General features: G+C 37.5%; 1 protein-coding gene across 4 annotated transcripts in view; it reads left to right on the forward strand.

The window, feature by feature from the left end:
* Window positions 1-23,287, forward strand: part of NELL1 (neural EGFL like 1) — a 337,439-nt gene that overhangs the window by 165,716 nt on the left and 148,436 nt on the right. For all 4 annotated transcript variants that reach the window (XM_088058095.1, XM_014260240.2, XM_088058094.1 and 1 more), the window contains exon 14: window positions 20,962-21,084. In XM_088058095.1, the coding sequence (XP_087914221.1) occupies window positions 20,962-21,084 (123 nt within the window). The remainder of the gene's footprint in view (window positions 1-20,961; window positions 21,085-23,287) is intronic.

Raw genomic sequence — 23,287 nt, forward strand, 5'->3', positions numbered from 1 at the left:
AGGACCTTTATGTTCTGTCTATGAGCAGGAATATTGAGATGTGGGTAATACTGCAGGTGAATGTCAGTGTGTCTGATAACTAGATACCCTTGATTCCTAAATTTATTTTTGTGTTTTTAAACATTAGTCAATAACCATAAATCTGGTACTGTTGCCTTTCTGAAATATTTGTGAAATAATTTTAAAGGGTGTAGAGGAGCTGACACTGGCAAGAAGACTTGCTTGGGTTCTTAAGAAATATAGCAGTGGGAATAGTATGGGGATGGGGGAAGGAGAGGTGCTTTAATCCATCGCTTTGTAGTTCATATTTTCATCCTTTCTACTGTAGGCTTTTTGCCTCCCAGTATGAAACTTACTATTTAGTTACATGACTGCATGTAATAATTGCTCAAACTAGGGATTTTTACAACTGTTACAGAAATAGCTCTCTTCATTGTCAGAGAAGTGGGACAGAGCTGGGCAAATGAACAACACAGTCTTGCTAATTGTGTTCCCATTAGAATAGTCTATTACAATTTCTGTGTGCTTAGATTTTTTTTCCCTTTTCAGAGTTTACAAATGAAGTTCATTTTTACAAAATACAGTTCATGCTGCTATACTAAGATAATCAGGTGTTTTGGGGAAGGCTTTCTAGGCGATAGCAGAAGGGGCCGCCAGAAAACAGGGCTGCCAAGCAAAGGATAAGGATGTCAGTGGAGAGACAGCTTAATGGCCTTATTACGAGTATGTATAACAAGGCACACAAACAATAACTACAGCGTTAACAAGGAAACAGAACCAGGGTACCCGTGACAGCTTTCTCGGCCGGGACGGGAAGGGATGGAGGAGAGGCTTTGCTTCACAAACCCCTCGGGCAGTCAGTCCCGGTGCTCCTGCAGGGCTCTGAGGAACACTCAGCTGGAACAGCAGGGATGAGCTGAGATCCTGGGCCGGTGGCTGAGGTGTATCAGCAGCTCCGCGGCGGTGCCTGGCACTGTCACATGTCCCGGCAGGACAGGGGGTGCGAGGCCACCAAGGAAGAAGGAAGAAGAAGCAGAACAGCAGCTCCATCTGTGTGATGGCAAATTCCCTTCTCCAAACTGCAACAACTCCCAGCAAAGTGTCCTTCTCTGAAACTGAACAAACCAGCAAAACTGTCCCTGCCCTCCCTTTTTCCTGTCCCACTTCCCCCCTGGGCCCAGCCGAGCTCCTTGTGTTTCTCAAGCACCCATTAAGTACCAGTAATCAGGTTTTCCCGGTAACTAATGGGTAAAAATTCCACAGGTGAGCCAGAACTAAAGGAAGGACACCTAACCCCCAACACCATGTTTTCAGGATCCTAGGGATTTGGTTTAGTCTGCTTTGTGCTTGTCATAACAGAGGGTTCTATTTCATAAATTTTAATTAATAGAATTTTTCATAATGCTGAGCTATCTACCAGCATTTGTCCTTTGTGCTAGTTTTTGGCTGGTTTGTTGTTAGCCTTTTGCTTTCAAAATAGCATAAATCTTAAGAGTGGTGTTCTGTGGAACATATTGACACAGCAAATTCTTCTTCAAACAGTAAATTAAGAATGTGCATATTTAGGCAGACATACTCCCCAAAGGGGCAGAGGAATCCTCTGATCTTTGGAGACTTGGTCTCAGATTCCTTGGTATTCATCCAGTTCTGAGCTTCATCCTCTTATAATTGGGCCACAGAAACAGCTTTGCAATAATCAAAGACATTAAAAATGTAGTACCATTCTAGCGCAACACATAAAGATACTCTTTCTTGAATGTGCTAGTAGTGCCTGCTCAGTACACTTTTACTTCACTCTTCATGCTTTCAAGAGTCCCACAAGCCCTCTGATGTTTATATGAGTGTAGTTAAATGTATGTAAACCACGTTCCCTGTTTCTCTGGCTGGCATGTTAAATCACTTAGAGAAATCTTTTGATTCTCTACACAGTTGGGAAACTAGATTTATTCTATACCTCAGAGAAAGTTCAAAATCCACTGTCCAGGTGACTCTTCTCTCCCTGGATCTGGGGTTTCTAACTTTTCCAAGATGAAGTAAGCTGTATATCACATCTGATAACGTCGGTTCCTTTCAATTTTTTCTTGTTGCTGCTGCTAAAAATGAAACACTACTGGGGACACTTCCAGGGATGGGGCATCCACAACTTACCTGAACAACTTGTTCCAGTGCCTCATATCCCTCACAGGAAAGAATTTCTTACTGGCACCTAATCTGAACCTGCCCTCTTTCAGTTTGAAGCCATTCTCCTGTGTCCTGTCACTCCATGTCCTAGTCCAAAGTCCCTCTCCAGCCTTTAGGTGCTGGAAAAGAGACTAAGGTCTCCCCAGGACCTTGGTTTTCTCCAGACTGAGCCAGCCCCAGCTCAGCCTGTTTTCAGAGAAGAGGTGCCTCACCCCTCTGAGCATCCTTTTACTGAAGTCTTCTGATAAAGATAAATGCAAATACAGTAGCTGAAGGGTGTCCTTACTTTTGCCTTCAGTCTGTATTTGCGTGGTTCATGGGTATCCACACTGCCCTTTCTGTGTTAGTGAAGAGTCAGCAGGAGGAATAGTATGGAGTGCAGGCTTGTTCTCCTCCTGTGTGACACCTGCTGGAATGACTTTGAGTCATTCTACACTCCTGCGTGAACTGCCTCAGCTGGGCTGAGGAAGGCTAACTTCCCATTCTTCCTCCATCCCACAACCAAAACAAGTGCAAAGGTGGTCTTTTATCAGCTGAACTCAAGAACAAATAATTAAGGCGGTGTAAGTTGGAAGGCCCACTGTTGTAGACAGCAGTCCTGGATACCCTCCTGCCCAAGATCTTTTCAGATAGCAAAGTCTTTGGGTTTGTTTCTCTTTTCTTTCAGATAAAATTAATTTCCTTTTTATTAGAATTATTATTTAACTTTCCTTTTTATTAGAACCTGGCATCTTGACCTACAGTTCACCTTGTATTTGTTCTCTGTCAGCAGAATTGGTTGTTTCAGAGAAAATACAGGCCTCCCTGCAACTATAATATATCATAGAAGTAATCCTTTTCCTTGGTTCCAGCTAATGATCATTTTGTGCCTTGAAGCATAAGAATTGATAATTTCATAATTAAATTCTAGCTGGCAAGATGATTTGTGCTGTTCATATTCATTAGGGGGCTACTATTTTGAATATTATTTGACTTAAATTCAATACTGCCTAAAGTATTTTGGCAGTTAGACCTATTTTGTAAAATGAGTGTTTCTATCTGTCCACCCTGATTTTTTCCCCTTTAATTTCACTATGCAAGAGAGTCTTTTTATTAATACTGGGTTAGAGTATTCTACATTCTGTTACTCATTTTACATACCTTTGTCATAGCTGCTATTAATTTTCTCATAAGTACTGAATAATCATAATCTTTAAAATATTTTTATTCAGTTCTAAAGAAAACAAATGGGACCTTCCAAGGAAGAAAGTTAAGTAGATACATGAATATTGCAGTGATCTTGAAGATATAATCATTTTTATCACTTTCATGCTCTACAAAGAGGAGGATAATTGCTGCTGTTTAAATCCCTCAAATGCTATTTGTTGGTATAATTGCAATTGGCCACAATACATTATTCCAAATGTCCTTGTATTTTAAGTTTAATATAAGAATGTGATTGCTTTAGAGATGATAAAAGTGAGATGGTCTCTGGAAAGGCAGTCAGATTATTATGAAATATTTAATCTAACTACATAATTTGCTGTGATTTAAACCAATCTGTTAGATGTAGCAAAGAATGTTAGATTAGTTTGGGTTGGAAAAGGCCTTAAAGATCATCTTGTTCCACCCTCCCTGCTATGGACAGGGACACCTTCCACTATCCCAGGTTGTTCAGCTTGGACTTGGACACTTCCAGGGATGGAACAGGCAGAGCTTCTCTGGGCAGCCCGTGCCAGGGCCTCACCACCCTCACAGGAAAGGATTTGTTCCTAACATCCAGTCCAAATGCACCCTCAGTTAAAGGAGAATAACAGTTGGAGAGTATTGAACACCACCACCACTAATAATAATTAGATGTTTGCCTCTGAATCCTTCAAGATACTTCAAGAGTGTTTGAGTATCTTAGAATTTTTGTGAATCAGTTACCTTGGTTTTACAATAGAGTACAGCACACAAAATGTTATTACAGAGATTTTTCCTCTGGTAAATATTTGTGAATATATCTTTTTTTTTTTCTCCTTTCATGTCCATATGCATTCAAATTATAACCCTTAAACTGCATGTAACTGCAGTGGGAAGGCAGGAAAGTTCAGACTTCGTGAAATACCAATTTCAGATGTTGTATAATGATGACATTGCCTTTTTTTCTGTAGTTCCTTTACATTTGTCATCTGGTGCGGACCATGATGCTCCTGGGTTTCCTCCACCATTTAAAAGCTATCTCATATTTTTTAATATGACAAACTTTGTAAAAATTACAGTTTTTCTCATAGAGATACATTCTTGATTTTTAATGTTTTTATTTAATATATGAAGCATACACTTACTGGCTTTACAGAAAACACTGTTAAATAGTATGTTCTAGCTAATCTAAATGAATTTTCAGTAGAGTTTTTTCTTTCTGAGCCTCAATGTTAACTCTTTATTTTTTTTCCTAAAGTGAGTTACATTTGTTTCTCCTTAGTGTTTTTTTTTTTGTTTGCTTGCTTTTCCCAGCACATGTAAAGCTATTAGTATGCTATTGTATTATGTTCCATGTCTTTGTCCTCCTGTATCTTTTCTTAATGGTGAGTGAAACTAGTTCGTATCTTATTCCCCTTCTGCCTTCTCTTTCTGTGTACAACTGATAGAAAAATGAGTTATGAGTTTTATTCCTCTGTACATGTGATTCAAGACATCCCCATATTCAGGTTTCTTTGATTTCTTTCCATTTACTGCTGTTCATCATCTTCTAATCCTGTTGTATTTCTATGCCTGGCCCAGTGGTTATCATAACAGCACTGATATATGTGGTGATCTGTTCCAGCCTACACAGAAAATGAGAAAGGCCTGTCCAAGATGAGGTGATAATCCTGTTGTACTTAATGAGCATCTCTTGATATAAAATAAAACAAAAAAACCCCAATTGTTATTACTGTACTAGAACCCACATTGTACTTTCTCAGGCAAGAAATAGCACTCAGTGAGCTTCACAGAATAGTGTTTCCTTTCAAAGGGTTTTGAAAACCTTACAACACAGTGTCACAGGCTGTAATAATGCCAAGTAAGTATTTCAAAGACACTAAGCCTAAAATATGAACCTTCCCCATTAATTGTTCAGAAAAAGAATGAAAAATAGGATCATGAGCTAAGACTGTCACTGTTCTTTATGTTAGAAACAGAAGATGGAAATTACTTTGGGTTTGGAATTACTGATTGGTTCACCCAGTCCAAATGGGCCACTTCCCCACAGGGGCTAGTGAACTTTTAGGGAAGCACTCAAGTCTAGAAGATGCCTTGTTTAGATGACTCTTTACTACATGCTTGTCTCAAGGTGTCATCTGTCCATGTAAAACACTCCATTTGTAAGACACATTTTCTCTGTATTATGCCATGGTTAGTTATTCACAGTTTTTATTGAAAAGGAGAGGAGAGATCTCCCAAAGCTTATTTTCTCTTGTATTCCCCCACTGTCATTCCTCCAGCAGGGATCTGCTGAGCTGTGTTGGGCTGTTTTCGAAGGCTCATGCAATCCTTGTTGGAATTCTTACTTTCAGTTATGAATAGAGATAGGAACAATGCATTGCAATTCAGCCCTCTCACAGGGTTAACTGCATTGAAGTTTTTTTCTATTCTGTGTGTCTGCTTTTCAGAAGCTCTTGGAAAATACAGCAGTTTGTTGGTGTTGGTATGGTCACCAGCAACAAGACTTGGTGACTTGTTCATTTTTCTCAATGTGAATACTTTTTAGGATTCCCTATCAATTAGAAAAGCTTTTTCTGGCTGAAAAACTTTCTTCTTATTAAGGGAGAGTTAAAAGAAACAATATTGTATATGTATAATTTTTCAGCTCTAAGATTATTCCTAGTTGGCCTTATCTTGCCTCTTAATAAATATTTGAAATGCATTTCTGTCCTCTTAATTTTCTAAACTTCATGTGGATCCAGCGAGGTGTGGCTCACAAGATGACTTCCTTGGGTTGCAGCAGCATGAGGTATCCCATTGAAATTCAATTTGTGGTTCCAGGCAATTGTTTTGTTGCACTAATTTTATTGACTTGGCATATTTTTCATGCTGTCACCTAGGAGGCAGGGTCAAATTAGTATCAGAAGAAATGCAAAGAAGAAGAAATCTTCTCTTTCCAAATTAAACTATCAATATTTAATATTTATTAATAATATTTATTAATATTTAACTATTCAAAGTGCTGTTAATTTTGAACATGTTAATTGAATGATCTCTTTCTGTGGTATTGTAGTGCTTGTGACTGTTATGCATAAGGATCCTGCTTTTGTTGCTGCAAGATGGAGATTAGGTGGAGGGCTCCTAGCTGACATCCATCCATCTGTATGCATGGGAGCTTTTCCAGGGAATTTATTGCTGTGATATTGCAGGCTCTGTCAGTGTTCAGATTTTCTGAGGAATAGTTGAAACTAAAGGCTCCATGGTTCTCTATGGGAAAAGTTACTCAATTAGTGCTAATTTTGTGCTGATTTCAGCACTTGTGCAGCATAGCTCAGGGATCTCATGGAAAGACATTCCTCTTTTGCTGTGACAGTATTTACTGTTGCTTGCAGACATTTGTCATTGTCAAAGAAGTGACACACAAGACACTGATTGTTAATGATTATAATTGGGTTTGGCCCCTAAATGGAAGATGTTAAAAGGGCTGAAGTTGCAATTTTCAGAATTATGTTCAAGCCATACTTACATCACTTCCATTTCTTCCTCTAGCTGTGGGACAGGAGCAGGCAGGGGACCCAGGAACCTTGCCTTTTCTTGTCTGAATAGGTGGGTTCTTCTAGGAAACAGCCTGTAAAGACACAAAATGCCTTTGCATTGATTAGAGACAGTATCTAGAGCAGGAATGTTACTTGATGTGTAAAGTATGCCTTCATTTTTCTCTCTGGTGACAAATGACAGGACCCAAGACAATGTTGTGTTAAGTTGTGTTGGGGAGATTTAGGTGGGATGTTCAAAAGAGGTGCTTCCCCCAGAGGGTGGCTGAGCACTGGAACAGGCTCCCCAGAGGAGTGCTCATAGCACCAAGCCTGGTGGATTTCAAGAAGCATTTGGACAATACTCTCAAACACATGGTGTGATTCTTGGGAATATCCTGTGCAGGGCCAAGAGTTGGACTTTGACGATCCTTGTGGATCCCTTCTCACACAGCATGTCCTGTGATTCTGTGTTTAATTAATTTGATCTTTTAATTTCTTGAAATTCTGTGAAGGGTAATGTCTGGGCATGTACCTCCTGACACCTTCCTCCAAATAATTTTACAGTGATTGTTTGATGCTTAACCTGTAAGTTTACATTGATCATTTTCCTAATGGGCTTTTATCAGATTTGTTTCAGCCATTCCTTGTTTGTGATTATCAGCAACCCTTTTCAAATTGTCTCTTGATTATTTTATAGTGCCTGTACATGCAAGCTAGTCCTGAAATGTCAGTGGTGCTCCAGCATGTCGTAATGTTTACCTGTCACCCAACAGTAAAAAATGTCAGGTTTCTCTTAGATTCCAGTCTTTTGTTTCAAATGGTTCAAATACTCCAAATGTAGTATCTTTCCCATTCTTGTCTGTTGGTAAACCATTTCATTATATTAGATGAGCATTTCACTGACATAACACCTTTCTGACCATTTCTTCACAAAAGTATCTCCATCATACAGTCAGTTAATGAGAGAGAGGAGTGGAATTCACATTGTGCCAGATGTTGTCACCCCTAGATTGTGCTTTCTCCTTTGAGCATGTTCTACAGGAAGACCTGTACTCAATTTAGCTAAGAGAATCATTACTCCCTTTTCTGAACTGGAATGCTCTATGTAATGCTGCTTTTCTTTGCTGAAACACATGCTGGAATTAAATTTTAAGCAGTATGTTAAAGTAGCCCCCCTTTGTCCCTCCCGAAGTAATCCTGGCTAGCTATGTCGAGGAGAGGGCAGGGAGGCTCTTCACGACCAAGATAAAGACCAGAGGGCTGCTTTTCCCTCTGGGATAACGTCGGATGTTTATTCAGGCTGGGATGCAGGAGGAAAAAGAGAGGGAGGAAACATTTCCCGGGTACTTTCAAACCTTGGGAGAGGGGCGGGGAGACATATAACACCAACCAATGGGATAACATTTCAGGGACAGGGAGGGGAAGGGAGAAACACGTCACAGCTGCAGGGAGGGTTTACACAGAAACTAAGGAACGCCCAGGAATGTGCACCACCACAGTATGTTAGCACGTGTGTTTTGTGGAGGTTGTTCCTTGTGAACATGAAAATTGTTCTTTCCAAGTTCACTCTTACTTGATTCTCATTTGTCATATTTTCTCTTGTTTTACTTACATCACATTTTCTGGAGAAATAGTCTAAATCTCCTCATGAAGTTTTAATGCTTCCTTTGTGATTTGCGACCATTTAGCCCCAGTTTCTCACCTGTACTATCCTAGAAGAGAGATTTTGAGTAGCGCTCTCTGAGTCAGTAACACAGAGAAGGGAGTGTGGAAGTGAATGTGACTGCATGCCTTGGGGGCTTCTGCTCTGAATCTCTAGCATATTTCTGCAATGCTTTCCATGCTGTTTGATGGTTTTAGGTACTTCAACTTACTGTCTCTTTATCCCCAAAATTATGTTCTAGGTTTCTTGCGGAAAATACTCCATTTTTGCCTCATCATCGGTTGTCTTGTAAAATCCTGTATTTGAGTTCCCTTTTCTTCTTGTACTGTGATTATCCTTTGATAAGTTAGTTGTGAAAACCTGCACGATGTATGGTATATCAATTCTATTTGATCCATCTTTAGTCTTAGCAGCGGGATCTTCAAACTGTGCACCATTTTGCTGATGCAAGAGGGTATAGTTGCAGTCAAAGGAGCTCAGGTTGTGATCTTGTCAGATCTCATAGGACAAGTATGGCCTATTGTGATCACTATTGTGGTAGAATATCTACAGGGAAAAATATAAATGAAATGATAATGTACTAGTTTCTATTTCTGGTTTCAAATAAAAATTGATTCTGTGAGTTGAGACTTTATATATGATACTTGCACATCTTGAGGGGTAAAGCAATTTGATCACTTAATTCCATGTTAAAGTTCCATAGTGTTTTTGTGAGGCTAAAGAAGTTAATTAAGACTTGTACACTGGAGTGGCATAAAGAACTAGCCTTACTTGTTTTGATTTTTTCTGTTTTTAATTTTTTTTTAAAGTGCTGAGAACCCATTTATCCTAGTTAAATCCATTGGGGGAAGTTAGATTTTCAGCACTCTGAGAAAATAAAACCATTTAGTAATTTAGATGCCTAAATACCCAAAATTGATTTTTTTCAACATCCATTTTTAAGAATGTCAGTCAGTACTCACTGGATTTCTTGCAGTAGTTACAACCAGAGTGTTGGGGTTTTTTTGTTAGATTCATGTATTTTCCTGCAATATGATGATGTTTACCCAGGGAAGTAGTTGAGTCACCCTCCTGGAGGTATTTAAAAGATGGGGAGATGTGGCACCTGGGGATATGGTTTAGTGGTGGGTTTGGCAGTGCTAGGTTGGTGGATGGAATCAATGATCTTAGGATTCTTTTCCAGCCTAAATGATTGTATGATTTGACATTTCCTGTTTACTTTCAGTAAGAAGCAAGATTCCGTCTTTGCTCTATTAGAAGTTTTAAATATATGGGAATTTATCCTTTAAGCACCATTTGCTTATTTTAAAAGTAGTATATAAAACATAAAGGAAAACCTAATGGCTCAATTATGTCTAATTTTGTAACCAGAAAATCAGAAGTATGCTAAGTCTTTTTGACATTCATATCACCTGTTACACAAACTCCAGCACTCCTGAAGCCTTTTCTTTGCATTTGTGATGGGTACAGAGGATTAATGTGTCCTGTCTTCATTGTACTTGAACTCTGTTACAGAACCCTACATGTGTTTTTATGTGTTCTTCTGTCAGCAGATTGACACATCACATGTGCAAGTTCGTTTAGAAACAATTCCATTTTACTGTATTGCAGTAGCACTAAGAGTATTTTGTGCTTCTTTGAAATGGGGTATGTGTTGCTTTCTGAAATTCTTTTTTGTATGGTAGTTAACACATCATGGACTGCTGGAAACTGAAGCTCTACAGAACTTTTTTCACCAATATAAGTTTCATAAAGCCGTGATTAAATGTTGGCTAAAAATGGCATCCAAAGATCTATTACATACTTTTGTATTACTGATTTTGAGATTTCTGCAGAGTAAAGCTTTCAGGTATTGTTGAACTGAAAACACCTGAAAGATGAAATTATGATATCAACCTGATAGAAGTGTGCAGCTTTCACAAATTTATGGATAAAAAGCAGCCCATCCTGTTATATTGGTATATATAAATAAAATGAAACATTGCTTGAGGGCTTTTTTCCTGACCCAGTGAAGGTGCTTGGACCATATTCAGATTTTTACAACAAAGAAGCAAAATAAAACTGTATCTTAAGATTTAATGGTAACAAGCATCCCTCCTGAAAACTGTAGATTAGACAGTAGCACTTGCTAGACAAAGTCTCAGGTATTTCAGACACTGTCATCATGTGTGATTTTTTTATTTTCCTAAGTGAATGTTCTATGATTTAGAGAAATGGAGAACTTCATACAACTGGTGTGTTGTTCTTGTCTCTATCAATATTAATGACATGCTGCAGTTTAGTTGGAAATGCAGAGCTGCTTTCTTTTGGCATGATACATCACATGTAATTCAAGGCTTTATTTGCTTTCTATATGAAATTACCTACTTTGTAACTATGTCAAGAAAAACAATAACTACATAGAGAATAACTAGTGGTTTATATATACACAAATCAATATGTGCAATCAAGGTACCTCATAAAAGTCCTGTGCCTTGATGCTTAACTAGTTTATGAAAAAGCAAGAGATTGTATTAGAAGTTTAACATCCCATAGTAATAATCAAGATCATACTGCTCAGCATGTTCCAATTAAAAACCACTGTTCTGCCTTATAATTTAGGCAGGATTACTTATGTGAAGTGCTGTGTGTGAGGGAGAGCTCAGAACAGAATCCCTGTGCATGGACCTGTGCTCTGACTGATCATTGCACCCCAAGGCCATACAGTGTCTTTTATAAAATCTGGGATTTCTTTGGGATTCCTTAAGCAAGTAAAGAAATGAATAAGAGACTGACAAGCAGACTAGGTTACTGCATATCTCTAAAAGTAACAGTGCATAAAATGGTTATTCTGGTGTATAAATGTGGTTAGGAGAAACAGTTTTAAGATGTTCTTGTAGATGAGGATGTATCTATTTGTTTTTCAACACATTTCCCATATGTACAATATGTTTTTTATTATATTTTGTGAATCATGTCCTGTTCCTCTGAGGCTTTGTCTTAATAATTGATATCCCTTAATCTTAAGAATGGGTTTATATTGGAGCAATAGGTTGTATACTTCCTTCACCCTGTGCAAGAATTTGAGAGATTAATTCTGAGCTTTAGGACCAGAAATGAAGCTCCTATGCAGTCTATTACCATTTAATTTAGAGATTATTCAGGGTCTGTAAGGTAGCCAATGTAGCAATCCTTACTAAATTTTAGTTCTGAAAAATCATCTGGTATTTGTGGCATTCAGCCTCGCTCCTGAAGATTCTGAGTGGCTGCATATGTCAACTCTTTGCTCAGTGAAAAACTGTACCTTGCAGAAGAGCTCATTCCTTTGATGGTAGGACTTTGCCATCAAAAAACTGACACAAGATTTTTTTTTTGACCATGAAGTGGGGGTGTCTTCCCTTGCTAATATCCAATTTCTCTCACCTCCGGGAAGTCACCCAAGCAGCTGCAGTCCACTGCGGGGAGAGCGGATTTAGCAAGGACAAAAGATAAAAGATAAAGGAGGCTCTCTTCTTCCAGGACACCGTCCCTCAGTTTATTCTGAATATATCCAGGGTAGAAAAGAGAATGAGAATTGCCTGCGCGGGACTTTTGAAGAGAGAAAGGGGGTGGGGAAAGGCAGGTTACAACCAATGGGGAGAAACCGGAGGGGAGGAGTGAGGGGGAAAGGACCAACACATCACAGAGTCAGAAGGGAAGCAACAGGAATGAACAATGCAATACAACATTGCTTATGAAATTTTTTGTTTGCATCTCTAAATATAAAATACACAGATCTCCAAACTCTTGTAATTAATGTTTTGTGTACACCCTGTCTGAATTGAATTCAATGTCTGTCTCTACAATAGTGCTCAAAGTTTGCTGGCAAGTTTGAGAATTAAAGATACACATTGCTAATGACATGAATAATCTGGCTTTCAAAAATAAGACCACAAAGCTGCAGCAGAATATCCAGTTGAGTATGTCATGTAGATTACCATTTTATTATCTGCCTTTGATGAGGATGTGTTTTGAAATTTCTGTGTATATCCATATTACTAATATTTCACTATTATATAGCGCATGAAAATTCAGTGTAAAAGACTAGGCTTTATACTGCGACTATTCAGATTAATAATCTATTAACTGGTTTTGATAATTTTAATATTATTTACTAATTTGACATGTCTACTCAATTTAAATGCACTTCAAAAGACTAGGGAAGTAATATTTAAGTATAAAGACAAAACAACCATGTACATTTCCAGTGATTCTTAAATTTTCAGATATTTGGTCTAGTTTGTTCAATGCTGTTTTTCTTTAATCTTGGTGATCTTGTGATTGGGGTGAAATGTGTCAAAATCTAAAACATGTTTTTTCAAGATTTGACTTCTTCAGCTTTCCCACTTCTTACTTTGATTTCTTGTTTTCTTTTTTATGATTGTATTCAGAAAACAGTAAAACCAAATGTCTCTCTTCCCTCTTCCTTACAAAATGTTATATAGGCATTTAAGGTATATGTGCAAATACTTTATAGTGTGCTAGCAAGAGATCAATTTCTTTTTTCTTCTCCTCTTGCAGAAAACAAATGCAATGTTACTGTCAGCAAGGCTACCTGTTATTCATCTTGATTTAGTAAAAAATAAACTTTTTTATTACAACAATTTAGAATTTCTTCGCTGCTCAGTGAACTCATCTCATGGAATTCAAATGGGTACTATTGGCAGTTGTTTTTATAAAGTAGTGGGGCAGAACAGAGGATCAGAGTATAAAGTACTTTTCCCTTGGGAGAAAAAAAAAATATATGTGCATATACAAATGCTCTAAATTAGTCATTAGCATTCAGAGAAGAGATACTGAACATGTCAGCTCACTGCTCAGCTGTGGTCAAAGCTGAGCAAAATAGTGAGATCCTTTGGGAAAGGCATTGAGATCAAATTGATAAATATTACTATGCTATTGTATAAATTCATGATGTTCTGATGTGTTGAATCCTGTATGTGCCTCTAGTCTACCCATCTCACAAACTGAGGGGATCACTCAAAGAACTTCAGTGCAAGAGGGGACATGGTAGAGCAGAACTCCTTCAGGTTGCAGAAGAAGTTTGATTCCAAGAGGCAACTGCAGGCAAATTTGGAATTTCATATTCAAATTAAATCCCACTATTTCTTCCTAATTACCCGAGAGTAGCATGTGTCTACTCTTTTAGAATGTAGTCTAAATAATGTCATGTTTAACACCAGAAGTTGTTTGTTGTGTCATAAATTACAGAGTCATTTTCTTACTAAAAGAATGGCAAATGGGATACTTTTGCCAGCATTTTGTATGTTTAGGTGCTCATAAAGATAGAGTTCCCAAAGGAAACAGTGGGGCTTTTCTGTTCTGCATGCTGTTCTTTCTTTCTATTTCCTTGTGGAAATGGACAGGGTGAGATTGAATGCTGAAGCTGGGAATGGGTATGAATAAAATTAACTTTGTTTTTTGCATTCTCATGAAAACACATTTGATTTTGGTTTTTTACTTAGAATTTTCTGGATTCACAATTAGCTTTTATTCACCAGCTCACCATCTATCTGCAATGCAATTTCATGTTTTGATGTATGCATCTTGTTTCTAGTTGCCCTGGTTTTCTGTGAGAGATTCTTCCTGTGTGTTCAGAATAAAGCTTCCTTTTATTCAATCTATTTAAAAGCTATCCCTTTTGTTTCATAACGTCTTCTTATGAGCTGAAGTCTTGATTCCACTAAGTCCACAATTCTACCTAAATTCAATTTTTTTAATCTATCCTTTTTAAAGCCTTAGTTATTACATAGACATCTGAATCCTAATAACATGCAACAAAGGGTTGTGGCTTCTTAGAAGTATTTGGGGAGATGGCTTTCTTCTTTCTGAGTTTTCAAAGACCATTGCTTAATGGTTGCCAGATAATTAATCTTACATTAGGCCATGTACTCTATACAAATGGTATCTGTATTAATAAAAAAATGGTGGCATTCAATGACCTTGCTATTCTGTGAGTTGTCTCTCTAAGTCTCTTGGTCTGTAGAAATGTTTGCTGCATTTGTGGTTCTGCAGCCCACAAACTGTCTGTTATCTCAACATTTCAGAGAACAACTTAGATTTCTTTTCAGTGCTATAAAAATATGAATAAATGGATAGTCAGAATCTTTGCACAGTGTATTCCAAAGATGAATGCTTTATTATTTAAGTGTGAAGGCTTTGAGGAAGGAGTGAAACAGAATCCTTACAGTAAGAAAACTGTTTCCATCTTGTAAGCAAGTTTAAACTGGGGCCTTTTTTTGTAATAAGAAGTGAAAGTAACTATAGTGAAAGACCCTACAATGAAATGTCTCCTGTAATTCCATCCCAGTGTCTGCCTTTTTTTGAAGAACATCTTTATTTAAAGAAAATTAAGATAAAAATTTTGGCATTCTTGCTTAAAATAAATCCTGTGTTATGTGTACCTTTAAGAAATTATAGGTTTGAAATCCTTTATGTGTTTTTGCAGAAGGGAAAGCTATCCTGATTTTATGACTCTTGACCAAAAGGTTCTTAGGTTCACTACGTGTTTTTTGCTGTATATTTTTAATGTAGGGTTCTAATTTTCAATTAAATATTTTAGAAACACAAACAATACAAATTCTAGAGTAATTCCAAGCATGCACAGAAAAAAAAAAGAGCTAGAGAAAGCTAAAGTTGTCTAGATGCTGCCTTTATAGCCCATACAAATCTAGTAAGTGGTAACAGTGTTGTGTGGGAAAATAGAGGCATCCTATAAATTTTGCGGTACTTCTTGAAAATGTATTTTAAAAAGTATATAAACATAATATAACCAAAGGCCATATTCCTCTTATATAATGAATAGAAAATGATTTTATTGAAAAGATCTCTTTCATAAGAATGGTAGGTATTTATAATACCCAAAACTTCAAAAGTATAGAACTATTTTATGTTTTGACTGATGCTTCTGATGCTAATTGTCAGAGCTGCCTAGAACCCTTCACAGACACTACATTTCATGTATATACAAAGAGAGAAAATTTGCATTTTCCTGTAATTGTTTATATATATGTTTAGATACCTGTGCTTTTGCTTTCATAAATGCATGATTAATCCTTTTTTGTACCTTGCATATGTTCTGAATTATTTTTTGTGGCTGTTTTTATTTACAGACAGTTTTGCAATGTCATATGGGTGGCTTTATGCAGAATATATTATCTCAGGCAGGCAAAATCTTTGTCTGGCACCTTTCCTTCTGCCCCCAGTGTTTTTCCTTCTGCATTCTTCCAGTTCAGTTTAGCCTGAAACAGAAAGTATTTTTTAAGTACCACAAAATAATAGTATTTTTGGGATCCCTTCACAGAGATTAATCTGGAAAAGTTGTGGTAAAAAGGATTTGACAGAAATATGTGTAAATCAGTGCTGCTGACTTTTTTTGTCCTTGTTTGAATATTTCAATTTATACTTCACACTGAAATGATCAGCCATCAGCAGCTAGAATGGTAACTCATTTGAGGTGTACAGGAGCTGCTACAGCCTGGTCTGGGTTAACTTCCTTAGCCTTAAATAGATACTTGCTTTGAAGACAGCTGAAAGTGTAGTCAAAATTTAAACAAGTGGTTTCACAACTGAAACGTGGCGTGGTTGAATGATCTGCTGCTGCAGGTGGAGCTGATACAGCTGTTAGAGAGCCTTGACCTTTCACAGCAAGTCTTCTGTTGGTGCTTGTGTTCTCCTTCTGCCTCAGGTATTACTCATTTGTTGTTTTTTCACATGTACAAGGTAGATGTTGGTGTGCTGCGCTCTTTGTGTCGCCCTGAAAACTCAGCTTCTGAGCTTGCTGACATAGTTTTCTAAGACTTTCCCAGGACAGTAACTGTAAACATAGAGATAGGTATACATTCCTTTTGTTACACATCTTGTGATGGGCATCTCTCATGGCCAGTGCAGTGGGAAAGTGTTATCCTGACCATCCAATCCCTGGCCGTGGTCAGAAACCTATAAATCCTGGGAGGAAAAATAAACTCTTGCTTCCTTTCACCACACCTCGAGCTGTGTCCGTGTGATCTATTCAGCACCAGCGGCAACACTTTGCTTGGTTGGGGTCCATCTCCTCAAGCACATGCAGGGGGACAGAGTGATCACAGCTGTCTTGGCAGCCTGGTAATTGTGCAGTTTCTTACTCATTTCATGTCCTCACATCATCCATGGGAAATACTTTTTTTCCCACTGTACTGTCACTGGGGAGCTGCTGTGTGTGCTCTGGTATCAGTGTGCACAGACCAGTCTGTGTTCCTTGTGCAGGGGGCGTTTCTGCTGTCTGAAGGATGTGTTGGGATTTCTTATAACAGGATGTACAACTAACCAGCTACTTGAAACTATTTTATGGTGAATTAACTTCACTTTTTATGTGATTGCGATCTTTCTAAGACCATGTAGTATTGAAATGAATTGTCACTATCAAGATAAATTTCAATTAGACTGCTTCTGAACAAAGTAGAGGTGCCTGTAATACTTGTCTTACACAACCGTGCATATACTGTGGTAAAAGTACCCACATACAAACATTAGACCTATGATACTGTTGGTGTGGACTTCTAAGGTGATTCGTAGAATCATACAATCTAGGTAATGAAAGTGTGTTTTTTTAAAAGGATGATTTATTTATTGGAAATGCTTTTGGAGGTGGATAGCCATTCTCAGATGAAGCCTGAAGAAAGAATGAACTTCATAGTAATTTCTTCACAAAATGGCCTGACCTAGGTGTGAACTCAGAAAATTCGCAGAAGATCCTCTCTAACATTTTTGGAAAAGTTCATGGAAGCTTTTGAAAATTGTTGGCAGTTTTTGTCCAGAAGGAAAGCATTAAGTTTAAATGTGTATTTTGCTGGCCTTCACAGTAGCTTGGTGGGTAGGAAATAGGGCCAGGGGAGCTGCAGCATCAGAGAGGCTGTATCCTTCCATCCCTCATCTCTGCTTATAGAAAGAATAAATAAAGTAGAAAGAAAATGAGCATTGGACATTTGATTCTTCCTTTTTTTTTTTTTTTTTCCAATAGAAGATTGATATCCTTTAGTTTTCTATAAAATCTTCAGTACTTGAGGATTTCAGAAGAATGATAAATACTAGGGAAAAAGCAGAATCTTTTAATATCCTTGTTTTATAGAGGGAAGGGAAAGGCTCAGTAAACTTACTGATCTTGTGGCTTTACCATAAAGCATGAAGTAGATGCAACAACAGTCCTGAGTAACAGAAATGCTGATGTTGAAGGCTATTCTGAGAGATTTCATGAACAGATTAACTTGCCTGTAAGAAAAGAATGGTGCTGCTGTTCATCAGCAGTGGTAGCTGTTCTTGAAATAAACTTTAATAATTCAGGTAAATGAGAGTTGGGTCAAGGAATTCTGTCCTTCTCAGTAAGCCTGTTCTTTTCATCTTTGATTATGAGCTCATTTTGTATATACTATGTAGCAAATAGAAGTCAGAGAGATGGAAGACTTCAGTCAGACTTAACGGTGACAGTTTCATTCCTGAGCATTGCAGCTCATTTGTTTACATGTACATATATGTGCATATAAAAAACTAAAAGTTACTTTTGTTTAGTTTGCTAGAGTCTCTTTCTTGCACTTCTCATTTCTAGCTACAAGGGAAATAGTTAAAATAAGACAGCTTTGGGCTTTTTGTCTTGGCTCTGCCCTCTTTGGTGCTTTGGAATGATTCTGTTTGTGACTCCTTTCACTTGCTATGCGGGCTCCTTCTTTGCCCATTTTGTTTGCTGTCTATTCAGTATTTACCATAAATTTACTATTAAAGCAAAAGCAGGCTCTGTCTGATGTGCTTGAATGGGGATTTTTGGAAAGCAATGTGTATATGAAAGCAATATTGTTTGCAAATTAGTCACAATCTCTGAGTTTAAACAGAACAAGAGCCCACTTTCCATTCCCAATGTGAGCACACAAGTGTTACAAAGGATGAGCTTCTGTGAGGGCACATAAAACCCAAGAAAACTTACTGCTCAGAGATTCTTAAGGATTTTTCATCTGGATAAAATGAGTTTTGTACCTTGGCAGGAAATCAGTGTTTTCATATTCTTATTAGGCCTGTAAAAACATCAACTATAGACATCCCTACACCAGGGAAAACTTCATTTAAAGTTCCCATCATTGCAGCCATATTGATGCTAAGAAATCTTGGGATTCCTCATTCAGATGAGGTTCCCTTAGACCTCCTTGTGCTAGCAGCATCAAGATGTCTCATGAAGGGCAGGTTGCCATGCTGAGATTTGTTGCTGACTCTTTAAATTATATCAGTTTTGAAAAAACTGATCTCTTTTACAACGTATTACTGTGGGATAGCTGCTCTGTCAGTGCTAAATCTTTTGATATTTCGAGCGTCTGTACATCTGCAGAAATGCTAAATAGTGGTTAACAGTATCAGAGTCCTAGAACAATACAGCAGACATCCTCTCCTGTGTATTTCGGTAAAACACATCTGGTACCACTGGTAAATCTTAAATTATACTTGAAGTGCTGAGAAGGTAAAAGACCAGTTTTGGCACTTGTTTGAGTAGGAATGTTCTTGTGTACACACGTGGGCCTAGCACAAAGACGTTCTCATTAAAGTTTGAATACTAATACAGGAAAGCTAATGACAATTAGAAGTAGGAAGAGGAAGGAGAGATATGGAGAAGGGTGTCTCTTTTAAAAGAAAGCATAATTTAGCTTCAGCTGCTGTATAACACCTCCTTGGAGGATAGCTTGATACTTTTTGTGTCTGACCCAGAAGCCTGAGCACCATGAGACCAAAGCAAAGACTCAGCACGTGGTACAGTTTCCTTAAAGATGAAGGTGAGAACAGCAGCCCTTCAAGATCCCTGGCATTCTGAATTTGTAAGGCCTCTGAAAATTGGCAAGAAGCTGAAGTGAATTACTAAGCAGAGCTAGGGACCAGCATAAACTAGCAAGTATAAAGGAAGCCTGAGTTTATCAGCTGAAGTCAGGCACATATGAGAGTGTGTGTGTTTCTTGCTAAAAGCAAAGAGTGAGAGGCTGATATATTAATTTTGATGCTATTTAAGAGAAAATAGTTGCAATCCATATAATTTTGCTGTCAAATGTATTTGAAAAATGGAAAACATGTTGGATATATGTTCTGCAAATAGTTATCAACAGTGTTACAGAAGTATTTAGTTTAGTGGATTCCTTAGAGCTCACCATTCAAATCTTATATGTGTCTTGAATTATCTTGAAATTGCCTGTTGTTCTGTACTGTGGAAGAGTGAGAGCATTGCAGAGGTTAATTTTAGCCTGTCAAAGTCTGTGATGCTGCTATTCTCAATGGAGAGACTCTTCCAAAGGCCTTAGTTTAGTCTGAAAAAATGAGTATTTTGCCATATTTTAGAGGCACTGCCTCTCTGTGATCTATAGAAGGCTAGACTTAATCTGTAGTCCTTTTGCTTCTTTGAACAGCCTGATGCACTGGTAAAAAGCTCAAGCAAATCCTAATTCTAAGAAAGCATAGCTTTTACCTCTCAGCATATGGATATCAGCATGATGATTGCAGTTGCATAAATGAAGGCTGCAGAGAAGGGTTCCAGATTGTGATTTTTTTATTATGTCAATTATCTGTTGTGTGATTTTAATAAAATTCATTGCATTCTTTTGGTATCACTGAAAATTTTTGAAGAAAATTATAAAGGTACCTTTTTGAAGAAAATTATAAAGGCAAAAGTGTAAAATATTCAGGCTTTCTTTTTGCAGTCCTATATGAGGGAAGTTCCTTGTAATTGCAGGAAGAAGCGAAAAGCTTTGAGGTCAGGTAGCTCATCACCTCTAACTGGTGCTTTACATGAACAAAAAGGTAACAGGATAGTGAAGTGCACGAGCTGTGGCAAATTTGGCTTGGGGCAGCAGTTGGAGTTGCTGGATGAAAGCAAAATATGGCCTTTTTGTCTGGGAGCCTCTTTGAGGCTTGATGGTATGATTGGTGCTGTAAAAATGTGAAATGTTACTATGTGCTATTAGAGAAAGAGTCGGTTCAACATGAGTTAGAGCAAGCAATTGTGACAACTGAATTGTTAGTAGTTAAAGGGTAGGCTGGTAGGGCCCCCTCTTCTGTTACTTAGCTTGTATTTATGATCATTACTGTTGGTGATGGACAGTGATGTAAAGGTTAATCTTCACAGCAGATATTTTTTCCTGATAATCTTCTTCATAGCTTTTTGTCACAGCCATACTGTGCCTCTTCACCAATTCTTTTTTTTCTGTTTTTGACCCTAAATAATCTACTGTTGCCATGCACATATTGGTTTCTGAACTGAAGCAAGCCCATAGCTGACTCCCATTCCACACCCCCAGCACTCAACCGTTGCAGTATCCTGGTTATCCCACTTGGTTTTCAAAATCCACATCAGGTCACTGAAAAGCTCACTGCGTCTTGTAAATGTATTTTTTTTCCCTTTTTTCCTGCCTCACTTAGAGCGTGATGAGTGTGGCACTGGGCAGCACAACTGTGATGAGAACGCAATCTGCACTAACACTATCAGGGGACACAGCTGCACCTGCAAACCTGGGTACGTGGGCAACGGGACCGTCTGCCGAGGTAAGTCTGTTACAGTAGAGATACCATAAACTTGTCAGGCTTTATTAATATTTGCTGACAGTCAACTACATTCTGTAACTTACGATGTTAACTTTATGATGTAACTTATGATGGCCGGATTTTGCAATTATTTGCTTTAAGACATCTTCTGGCAAATGGACATGATGAGAATTGATTTGTGCATAACTTCTTAGGAAGAAGGAAATATTTTTGGAATGCGAGGAGGAAAGAATTTTATATTTGCTGAACTGAATACTGTCATTTGAGCTAGTATAATTCAGCTTTTCAGTGGTCATGTTTTATAAAATATGGATGGTATGTGCTGTCACCTTTGGCTTTTAAGTTTTAATGAGACACATTTTAAATTAGGATGATTGTATTTTATGCTAGCATCATGTGGTTATTATTTGACTACTTGCATCAGAATCATGACTTTTTTAACATATAAATCTTTAAATGTGTATTTTGAAGATTTCTCGTTTTTGCAAACAAGAAATAATGATAGCCAGCCATGCTTTCTGTGAAGTATTCATTTATGGCATGTCATTTCTTAGGATTTGTTTTATGTTTTCCTTTCAGTGGAGAAAGAGAAACAAATATCTCATATAAGGAAAAAGGATAGTTGGATTAGTGAGGATTCTGCCTTGAAGTACTACTGAGTTGTAACTCATGCATTTATGAATTATATTTATCTCATAAAAAGCTATTTTTTGTCTTTACTATGTTTTCATACTTCCCAAACAGAATTATAGTAACAGAAAACGAAATTTTAGATTTTTTTTGGTTTTTTGGGGTTTTTTTAATTACAACAGTTGAAACTGAGGAATGTACTGGACATCCTGTTCTGTACAATTTGGGCCAAAACAGGCTGAATATTAATTTTTAAGACTCTCGTAAATTGGCCAAACAATTCCTAGAAGGTCAATGAGCTTTGATGTCATTCCTGTTTCAAGCTGAAGTCCTTCACCAAGATTGACTTGTCAGCTGCTGAATTAGCAACTATCAGATTGGTTTTGATATGACTTCTATCTGGGTACTTTCCACCAATGCCAGAGAATCCCTACACTTAAAACGAAAATGATTTTTTAATGATTGAATAAAGAATAGAAAAATGTAGTGGAAGTGTTGGACAAATTGAACCCCTTGGTGTGTTTTTATTGAAGATCAACAGGTGATACCAGGGAGAGACTCAGTATAACTGCAAGTATATTTTCGGTCTTTGATTACAGTAAACATTAATTGCAGCACAGAAAATTTGAGTGTCAGAGAAGTCTGAGTACTGAACAGCCTGACTGTAATATTTTTTTTAATTATTGTTATTATTTCATCAATTATATGAATTATATTTCTTTGAAACTGGGATGTTTGGATTAGTTAATAACATCTATGTTTTCACACTGGTTTTCTTCATTTACATACCTTTAATGTGCCAAAAACTCAAAGTTAAACTCCTGCTGCATATTTATTAATCTAGTAATGTTGTAGTAATGAAATGTCACTAGAGAAATGCAATAATGTTTTTATTCTCAAAGTTCTATTGAAACCTGAGCTACTACAATATATTTTCATATATAAAAATATTGTATATAAATGCATTTTTAGTATGCCGTGAATTGCATATGCAAGTGTAGTTATAGTTGATGTTTTGAAATAGAAATGCATGGAAATGCAGGGAATTATATGTTGGGGTCAGGGATGCAAGATCCTTTATCTGTAATGCCTAACTCTGACACCCAAGAAAGCACTGAGTTTCACATAGCACCATGGAGACAACTGTTAGAGTTAAGTAGAAAAGACTGAAAATGTGTGTGAGTTAGAAGGTTTCTTGAGTCACTGGGTGAATAGGTTGAAGTTTAGAGTTTAAGGTAGTTTAGAGAGCAGAGGACAAAGATGAAGGATTTAGGGTGTTGTCTCTTGTCTTTGTTCTTTCTGCTTCCTGTTCTTTTCCTAGAGGTTTTTGGGTGATTGGATAAAGAATGCCACAGTACAGTACACAGGTGTTGGGTCATTGGGTCACTAAGAAAAATAATTTAGTTGGCATCTGTTAATTGGGTAAATGGACATATAAAAGACCTTGAAAAGAATCTTTGTTAGTCATTTTACCCCTTTCTGTAGTGCACATAGCTCCTCGTACTTGTAATGCTGATAAGAAACGAATAAACAACTGAGACCGAACAAGAGAAAATTGCCTCCCTCTCATCAG

Source organism: Pseudopodoces humilis, chromosome 7, assembly GCF_049639895.1.
Source record: "Pseudopodoces humilis isolate 2021_Gansu_Grassland_sample_001 chromosome 7, ASM4963989v1, whole genome shotgun sequence".
Taxonomy (NCBI): Eukaryota; Metazoa; Chordata; class Aves; order Passeriformes; family Paridae; genus Pseudopodoces; species Pseudopodoces humilis.